This window comes from Empidonax traillii, unplaced genomic scaffold (assembly GCF_003031625.1).
Source record: "Empidonax traillii isolate 1590-97213 ecotype Southwest subspecies unplaced genomic scaffold, ASM303162v1 scaffold847:size276119, whole genome shotgun sequence".
Taxonomy (NCBI): Eukaryota; Metazoa; Chordata; class Aves; order Passeriformes; family Tyrannidae; genus Empidonax; species Empidonax traillii.
The window spans coordinates 48,415-58,924 of NW_020956040.1; the positions used below are offsets into that span (position 1 = coordinate 48,415).

The 10,510-nt window shown below is 32.9% G+C and overlaps 1 protein-coding gene across 6 annotated transcripts in view; it reads left to right on the forward strand.

Annotated features, from left to right (window-relative positions):
* The window catches only part of KIF6 (kinesin family member 6), a 173,724-nt gene that overhangs the window by 19,049 nt on the left and 144,165 nt on the right, over positions 1-10,510 (forward strand). For all 6 annotated transcript variants that reach the window (XR_003573293.1, XR_003573294.1, XR_003573295.1 and 3 more), the window contains exon 6: positions 7,521-7,650. Coding sequence is in view for 3 of the 6 variants with exons in the window: in XM_027902168.1 (XP_027757969.1) it covers positions 7,521-7,650 (130 nt within the window). In the remaining 3 variants the exon portion in view is untranslated. The remainder of the gene's footprint in view (positions 1-7,520; positions 7,651-10,510) is intronic.

The following is a 10,510-nucleotide window of genomic DNA, read 5'->3' on the forward strand; positions in this document are numbered from 1 at the left end:
GATCTTTATAAAATGAACTAGTCTAGAGATTAGGAAGGCAGAAGAAAAATGCAAAGTATGAGACTGGCCTGTGAATTGGTCTCATTGTTTTGCCTTCTTCACCTGTAAAATGGAAGCAAATTCTAGCACCTTATGACACGTTGGTGCTTTAAAGACTGTGTATATTTACCAATGTCTTTCATGGCAAAGTTTAGAATTTTAATTTAAGTTATTGTCTGCTTCCTGTGCTATGCAGACAAAAAATTTACATCAGAGGCTAGTTTGGGTAATAATTTTTGTGCCCATTTTTGCAGTGCAGATTTTTTCAAGGTTTTATGTTAAAAAAGCATGTTACACTTTATTCAGTTTCTTAAAGGTAATGCTATTAAGTTATTCAAGTTTATTACATTATTAATATGATTTATGAAGTTATTTAACATATTTTAAGTAATTTCATTTGACATTTTATGAAACTGAGTTTATTCAGTTAAAATAAACTGAATTGGATTAATTTAATTGAAACTTTGAAACAGATATTGGGGGGTCATATGGCCTGGAAAATATTTCACATTTTGAAACTAAGTACTGACTGCTAATATTTATGAATTTTAGAGTCTCCAAATTGGTTTATGTAAGCTGATTCAATTAAGCTTGAGAGTAACTCCTTGTTAGGTATAAGACTATTTTAAAAAGTAAAAGTTGATAATTTGGTTATAAATTAGGGATAAAGCACACTGGGATAATCATAATTATCTGTAAATTTACATAGTGTATACTATTGCAGGATGGGTTTTAGTGAGAGAATACATTTTTCTGTGCAGAGTAATCTTAACAAATGCTTTAAGGTTTTACTGTACGTGGGCATTATTATTTCCAGTACATCATTTGTCAATAAAATGTGTTCTGTACACTAAAACTATACCTTGACCAGTCATATTTAACTCATAATGCAGTCAGGGGCAGGGGAGGGGGTATGCACCACCACATGTGTAAAAGTATTTAATTAATACAATATTTTTTGTTTATTTTTTAGTATTGTAGTTGGAGGATTCAAAATTTACAAATATATAGTGTCATTCTGAGGGATTGTGAATTGCAGAAATGAGTAGTTGATTAATTATTTTAATTACTCAATTAATTTTTGTAAATTACAAAGTACAAGTTACATGTAAGTAGTAATCACATATTTTAAAATTTATCAGGTGTTTATTTCCTAATATGTATTTAATGTTTCTGAGAATTTTATGTGCTTAAAACCTTGTAGCGAAATACAAAATAACTTTCTCAAGTTTGTTTGAAAGCCTGTATTTAATGAGAATATTAAAGGAACTAATGTTTTTTGTACTGTAAAAGGGTCTCATTGTGCATAATCTTCTGTTGAACTCCACAGCACTTCTAGGCTTTCAGCACTATACAAATCCAAAGGCAGGATATTTACCCAATGTGCTTGGGTAAATATTAGCAGTCAGTCCTGATACTTTCCCAAGTATTTAAGATGGACAAGAAGAGTGTTGAAGAAACATGTCATTTTAGAAGAGTAAGCAAAAAGATTAGTTAATCATAAAGCATGCAGATTGTTTTGGGAGAATATTTTTTTATCCATATTCCTGCAGAAGAAAGGGATGGAATTTGAATCAGATACATACTTCTGTCTAGCAAACTTTATGTTAATGGGTTTATGTTACTAGTTCAATGAAAAGAATAAACTCAGATTGCACTCAGGTAATACAAGCTATGAAAAGCTCACTACAGGCTTGTTGCTAGTACTTGAAAAATGAAACATAAAATTATATTTGATGTTTAAGGCAAAGTGAATAATATAAACATTTTTAAAATTGTCCATTGCATCTGATCATTGAATGATTAGATTTGGAATATAAGCTCCTGAAGTCAGTATGGCTATACAAGTTCCTTGTATAACCATATTTAGTATTTTCTGTAGACTATGAAATTTTCGTCTTTAACATTGTTTAATCCTTTCATTAGAGTCTGCCAGATGAGAAGGGAAGAAACTCACACAAAAAAATCACTGGTTTTCTGGAAATAAGTTCCTGAAAAAGGCATAAATGTAGTTTATATATCTGCACATTAAACTTGTAATGGAAAACCCCTGGTTTTCTTGATGTTTTGTTGGAATGATATTACATGTAGGCCATAGAAGATATCCTTTGTTATACCTTAATGCTTCTTCCAAAATATGTCTTAGTTTACAATTGTAACTTGTTTTGCTTATACAAAACTGACAGTGTTTTAATTTTTTGACACTGTAGCTGAAACCCAGCATATGCAGATGCAAAAAATATTTGAAGAATCTTACTTGTTAGAATGCACAAACTGAATTTAATATTTACAGTCTAATTCTGTTTGTAGCAGTAGAAAGTTCCATGTTTATGCAAGGAAATTATGATTGTTTTCAAACATATAAAAGTATAAAATTGTTCCTAAAAAATACAGCTGGTGGAAGACCATTTAAATACTTCCTGCCACTTCATGCTTTCAAAAAAGTTTTGCGGGACTGTTCAAATTAGGAATATTTTTCTCAAGCTCTAAATTTGTGCAAAAATTTGTTCAATCTCCAACAGGTTCTCTGTTGTAAGGTATTTGTAATTTGTATAACTCAATGATACTGAATCTGACAAAATTCACTTTAGTTACAACCTGCCAGTACTCTTCCTAACTAGTTCATATTATTTATTAAGAAGTAAAAATTTTCTTGGCACTGAATAATTACAAAAAAGTAAAGGACGTTATAGAGCCGTAAGTCAAGCACAACTTAAGTCATAGACAACCTCTTTACGTGTCATATGGCAGGTGACCATCTTGCATATGAAGGCAAACTAAAATTAATGCTGGTTTGCCTTGCAGTGTTAGCCTTTAAACTGCAATAGTTGAGAAACTACTTCTCAGGGAGCTTAGAGAACCATTAATCAGGAGTGATGTAGCCGAGGGAAAATGCAGTATGAACTTCAAACCAACATAAATGATTCCCCACTTTTGTGTGAAGATTCTATGAAGTTCTCTTTGAGAGGGAGATGTGGAAGTTTAAGTATGATGCTGTCAGACTTTAAAATAAAGCCACACTTGAAGCTAAGAGCCAATTAACTTCGAACATTAACAGTGATGCCTATATCAATATATATTAGTAACATATATTAGAATTTTTATGTTTCATGGGAGCAGTGTGAAATATTTTCACTTTAAAGAAAATCTGTAACTGGATATTGGTTAGCTACCTCAAATGGGTTTGTACTCTTCTATTCTCTACTGCTCTCCAAGGACTTTAGGAGACACCAAACTACTGGCAAACTAAAACAACTAGTATAATAATTCCTATGCTGTTAACAAAGAAGGATAAAAATAAAAAAGGCTAAAGGAATAATTTTCAACATACAGGAAATATACTTTTGTAAGGTTAAACTTTTCTGTTTGTTAATGAGGAGACAGCTGAAAACTGTTCTGAATCATTTCTTCAAAGATTATGATTTTTTTTCAGTACAGTTCAAACAAATTACGCTTTAAATGTATACAATAACTTCAGCGTACATTATATATTGTTTATTCACATCCAGATTTTATGTTGATTTGTTTCCGGAAAACCAGTAGGAAGGCAGTGAAATTTCTCTAAGGTGACTTTTCTACAAGCATTTGATGAGCAAATTAATTCAAGGCAACTTTGCTTGTGAATGTCAAAGCTTATTTAACAATTTTTTTTTTTTTTTTTTTTTTTGCTAAATGAGATGATTGCAGTTGCCTACAAATTGTAACATATTTTGTATGGTTTTCTGTTATGGTTTTTTGAGATCCACCAATCTCATTGTTTCAGTTTGGACTCCTTGTTCAGCATGGTGGCGTGAGGGGAGAGAAACAGTGCACATCTCTTTCCAGATCTCAGTAAGAAAAGCCTGACTACACATGGCTTACTAATGTAGCCGCTTCAATTAGACAGAATAAGAAGAGGAATATAGGTGGCAAGTAAATCTTACATTCCATCAGTGCTGGTGTCCTGCATTTGTGCAACATTGGCCTGAATGGATTTCTCCATGGTGCATTGCACTGAGCAGTACAATTCCAGTCCATGGAGAGAAGCTCTCCCTTTTGACCTCTTGAGCTATTATATAATTTGCTTACAAGAAAACAGCTCCATTCAAGGTGTTTTTATGAGAACTTAGTGGATTTATTGTGCACCAAGGCATCTGTGCAGTGTGACACAGGTCTGAATGCCCCTCTGTGTGTGCAGCACATCGGCTCCGGGTCACTGTTGTGTGAATCATTCCTAAATGTGTAAGTCTCCCAGTCATGTCCATAATATGCAGAACAACCAAAGTGTGGTTTTGTTGTCTCACAACAGAATCCATTGGAGACAGTGGGAAAAACTTCCTATCACAATATGACGTGTCAAGCAAACAGTCTGCATGAATACTTACTCATCTCGTAGTTCTGCCGTGTCTCACATGCCAAGGAGATTATGGTCTAGGTCTATACTTCAAAGAAAAATCAAATCTGTGTGCTACTGAAAGTTGAGTTGGTAGCTGAACAACCTGTAGCCTTGCCTCTTGGATCAGTGTTGACTATGTCCTTTGTTGTGGTATTCAGGGAACTGTACTTCTGAAAGATCATTTTTTGGGGGTGATCTGTAAAATTAATATCTTGATCATTCTTTCTTAAAACCCAAATTTTACAAATCATTAGCAATGTTTATCCATTAATTTATTCTGTTCTTCTAGACTGACTCCCAGGTCCATGCTTGCTTCTTTTCTCATTAATATCTTTCCGAAGTTTATTATTGGCTCTATACTTGCCTGCTCATATTGAAGTAGTATCACTATAATCTCTTTATGTATTATCATAAAAGGTGTGTATCTTCGTGTATTATTTATTTGTATCATTATGATTAATTTTTAATTGCCTATAAAGTTTTTAATATTGTTTTAGATTTCTTCAATTCTAAGCACTAGAGACAGATATAATAATAGGAAATTTGATTTTTAAAAAAGATATTTTTTTCCAAAATATTTTAAGGATTTTTTAAATTATTTATATAACATATGATAGTGCTAATTAATCAAAGGGAGCTTTAACTTCATTGTTTGCCAGTAACAAGAATTTCATAAATTAAAGCATTCAGTGTGTAAGGCTCTTCTGCATTAGTGGCAGCTCAGCTGATGCAGGAAAGGGCCCGAGCTAATAAGAGTATAAGAAAGACTGATCCCATCCTACAGGCTTCCTGGTCAGCTACTAATTCCATCCATTAAGCCAAATGGAAAAGATTCTTTGTTTATGAAGAATACAAAACCTTGTCTCTGCCTTCTTTCAGTCATTATGGATAACTTAGCAAAATTTTTCCACCCAAGTTAGGGCCATGAAATTTAAAGATTTTACTAATATATCATACTATATAGTAACTTTATAAAATTGTAAAAAATAATTTTGTTGTCATTTTGGAACATGCCATTCTACGAAAGTTTTGATAGATGCCTCTCCAGATGTAAAATGTAGGCTTCCATTTGGAAATCTTCCTAATAGTTGCAAGGCCACTGTATAGGAGGCTGTCGCTGTTTTGTCTGCACTGTCTCCTTTCTGATATAATAATCTTCCAGAGCTTTACATCCAAATTTAACATCTTATTTCTCTGGAAATTATTTCACAGAATCACAGAATATTCTGAGCTGGAAGGATCTGTGGTCAAAGTGTAGACTTAAAAGATCCTTAAAAGTTTAAATACTATGCCAAATGTGCATAATAAAACAATATTGTTTTCCTAAATTATGTAGGTGATGCTTACCATGCAATTTCAAAAAAATAAAATTAGTCAGAGCATCATACTATAATCAGAACCACTCTGGGCTTTACTGTGTAATGCATTCACAGCTGGAATTGCAAACAGAATACAACTTGACATTATCAAAAATTTACTAAGCAAGAGCAGAATTATGCTTTGGGGGTTATGCTTTGAATGAGGAAGCTGAGTTTTGTGACTGTACTAATAATGTCTTATGCTACCACACAAAAGTAAGGCTATAAGTGGGAGGCCAAAAGTAAGGCTATAAGTGGGAGGCAATCATACTTGGACAAGCAATTGTTATAAATACTAAAGAAGCATTGTGTGTACTTTTACATGTATTTATTCTTGAAAATAGTGAGTGTAGTGCAATTGTTAAAATTATTTGTGTATGTCCATTCAAATGTTTTGACCATCAGACTGTGAACTACTTCCCCAATATCTAAGAGCAATACTCGGGAATGGTGCTTATATGCTTGATTTGATTTATGAGTTTTGGGGGAAAAAGAAAAAAAAAAGAAGAACAAAACCAAATCTTTCTGGTTTTGAAGCAACTTGAAGTAATTAGCATACAAAAACTATCTACTGATAGAAACTCAAGCCCCATACTCCCTCTTGTGGTTAACCTTGAAGAACATGAAAAAATATGTATATACATGTATGTACACATATAGGTGTATATATATAGATATAAAGTTTATCTATACTTACAGAGTAGAAAATGTTTCTTTTTAGAAGAAAAAACCTCTAACTTCTAAAGGCATTCTAATTTCCTTGTTTTAAATTGTCTCAGAATATGTAATTCACCTTGAAGCATAGGTTATTCATCCTCAGATTAAGTGTACTTCCATTTTAACAGATTCTTCACTCTGGAAGTTTTCCAAATCCAGTGAAGCAACTCCTTGGCTTCCATGTTGGATGCTAAAAAGTGTTCCAAATAAGGAGATATACTAATGGCTACTCAGTAATGCCAATCAAGTTTAACTCTCACTAATCATTTCAAAAGAAAAAAAATCCTATGTTAGAGGACTATTTAAATAAATGAAAAGGGTTTTCATTATTATTTAGCAGCTCTTTTGGAGCTTTTGCCATATCCTTTCTATTTGCATCTAACTTCCTTTCTGTAAACTTTATGGCTTATAGAAGTACAGCTAAGAGTATTTCTGACGTCAGTGGAAATGAATAAAATCATTCTGTTGCCTTGCTTTTAATTCAAGAATGGCATAATTTACAGTTGTAGTTACTACCATTTAAGAAGAATGAAAAGAGAACTAATCTTTACAAATGCAAAGTTTTTAGAAACATGTTGACTGCAGATGTGTTGATTCTGAAATATTTCATGCCTATTTGTACATAAGGATTATGGTATATTTTATGTCTCATCTGTGCTTGGTAATAGGAAAAAAAACCACTTATTATTTGCTTGTGATGATTCATCTAACCTCTTGCTCTTGAGATTTTACTGTATCTCACTAAAATAAAAATCCCAAAGCTTTCTCTAATACTTATAGATTTCATATATCCCTTTTCTATGTGAAAGTTTATAATAAAGGAATAAAAAGAAGGTGAGAGGTTAAAAAAAAATCAACACTTCCTTTTAATGGATATAATTTATTTTTTACTTCTTTAGTTCTTTCATTATGATTGGTTTGGGAGTTTAGACTTCGCCTTTTAGGTGCATGCAATCAAAATGAAAGTCTGGAAGAAACATTGCTTTAAAACTATAGTTTTCATTTGTTGGTTGTTTTTATTTTCCAAGTAGAAAAGTGACAATAATGGAAGACTCTGATCAAAACATTCATCTGAAAAACTTGTCTCTTCAGCAAGCAACAAATGAAGAGGAAGCCTTAAACCTACTCTTCTTGGGAGACACCAACAGAATGATTGCTGAGGTGAGAACTGCTGTTCCAAATCCTCCTTAACACCACCAGAGTTAAAATTGTCATAAACCTCTCCACAAAGATGTATATTTTGGAAATTCTTGGAGATAAATTGGTATCTTCTTTCTGAGTGTATTTCCACAGTGAATGTAAATAAGCATTTCTCTGATGACAGCTTTCACTTTGCAAAGAGCTTTCTGTTTTCCCGTAGTGAATCTGATTGGTGGTTGTTGATGTCATAACTTACTGAAATTCAAATAAGTCGAATATAAAAGTTCTCGTAAACTATAGCCTGACTTTTGAATGTGGCATGTGTCATCATACATATACATTTAAAGATTAGAAAACATGCCCTTGCACAACATTGTCAGCTACAATTCCCACAGAAGTTTTTCCCTGGAAGTGTTTGACACCAGCTTGGATGGGGCCCTGAGCAACCTGGTCCAGTGGAAGGTGTCCATGGCAGGGGGAGTTGGAACTAGATGATCTTTAAGGCTCCTTCCATCCCAAATCATTCATGATTCTATGATTAAGTACTGAATTACCTTTGAAGTGCTTACCATAAGCTATCAGTACCCTCTTTTTTTTGCAGAAACATGTGGTGTTATGTGTAAAAACAAAACAAAACAAACAAAAAAAACCCACAAAAAAAATCCAGCCAAAAAACCAAAAAAAACCAACAGCAACAACAAAACCAAATCAAAAGGAAAAACAAACAAACAAACAACAACAACAACAACAACAAAACAAAACAGAAGAACTCTCAAAACAACCAAATGGTAGTGCAAAGCAAATTCAAATTAAATATGTGCAAATAGGCAAAGACAAGCATGTTTTTACTGATTCTGAAAAATTCAAATGAAACGTTTCCATATCCAAAATCTATAGGATTCTTTTTTTCCTTATCTTTGTGCTTGGCTGTGGAATGTAAATACAAAAAGTGTACAGTAAAATGTGAGCACTCTCAATGTGTCTTTACTACAATACAGTTAATTCTATTTTACAAGTTTGTGGGTTTTCTTCCTCTGTATCACCAAGAAGATATATTATAAATCATTGACAAGGAAGACACTTAAAGCATATGAAATAGTTAAGTAGTTCTGTGTTCCTGCTGGCTGACTATGTACACCTGAGCACAGGGGAAGAAGCACTTGATTACAAAATGTAAATAGGCAAAATAAATATTTGTTCTCTCTTTCTCACGAAGGACGGTTTCAACAGTTACATTTTGAGAGGCAAGAAATAATGAATTTAAGGGCTGTTAATAAATATGAGTATTGAGGCAAGGAACTGCTTCATAATGTTAAAATGGAAAAATTGTAGAGGAGAGGAACTTGAAGCAGTGTAGTAGGAGAGACAAAATGCTGACATTGATTTCAGAGGTTTTAAAACCTATCATGGTAATGAGTAATCGCAGAATATTCAGAGTTGGAAGGGACCCACAAGAATCATCAAGTCCAGCTCTTTACTGAATTAGTCTTGATTAGTATGTGTTGCAAACGACTATCAGCTAATGACTTTTGCTGTACTTTTTCTTTGCATGAAATTACCCAGATGCCTTTTTTGACCCTGCCAAATTTTTATCATGAAATCTGATGTGACACAAGGTTCCATGTCTTAAGTGAATTGTGTGAGGAAAATGTTCTTTAGCTTGTTTTTAAATCTACAGCTTGTTAATTTTATTTGGAGCATGCTAGTACTTGCTAGAAAACAATAAGAATAGACATCAGATTGTGTAGCACCCCAATAGTAGAGAATTCACTAATCTAAATAGCTTGGGTAAGCAAATGCTATGCCAATGTCAGTTTTGCTGCTTTTGCAAGAGTTTTTTTTTTTTATATAAACACTATAAAGTTGCTGTTTCATTGGTCTTAATGAAAAATACTTAAAAGAAAAAATGCTGAGAATTGCTTGGAATAACTACCACATATTACGACAATATTTACTTTGCTTAGTCTGAATGCTAGTATGATTCTCAGAACTCCAAATGAGGTTGATTACATTGTACAAGTTGTTTTTTTTATGTAGTTATGTCACACATTTTTCCTTTATGATTGCAACAGGTATGTTGCAGTACCGTTCAGTGAACTTACTGATCGCTGCTTCCTCTTACCATTACAGAATTTATCCCCATTATTATATGGCGTTTCGGGCTTAAGGTGACTCTGGTACTTTATATGATAACTTATTAGAATAAGAGAATAGTGTTTGCAAAAATTATAGATTAATGTAGACATCTAAGAAAGAGGACTATGATATAAAACATAACTTCTTCTCCAGAGATCCATATTTTTAAATCTTAATTGAGTTATGGTAATACTTTTTGACCTCTGAAGACTAGAACCTTCTTAAGTAAACTAAAGGAAAAGATACAGGATTAATAAACCTAAATAGAAAAGAAAGTAAAAGAAATACTTGATTCATCTTTTTTAATGATGACCAGTTTGGCTGTGGAAAAACTCAGACAACAGTCAGGGATCACATATGAAATTTGTAGCCTCTGAAATTGCGGTCTGATGCTCTACCCCTGAAATAACCCTTCTTTGAAGAGTTGATTATTTTGAAAATAAGAACGACAGTCTAATTTTTGAATCGCCTGTGGTAGTGCAGTCTAACTGGTGATTTGAAGGCTGCATTTTTCCCTCGTTACTGATTATGCTAGAAAGAAAGTGATCATAACGTTAGAAGTATTTTACAGGCTATATTCATTAATTCATTAAATGTCAGAAGCTAAGGGAACATTTATAACTGAGTACTTCTTTCCCACACATAACTGTATAGCTCATGAGAAGGGAAAAAAAGAAAGCTAGTCTAATTTTTGTAGAATTACTTTATTAGTCACTGTAGAACTGGTCCTTTCCTCTATTTTTGA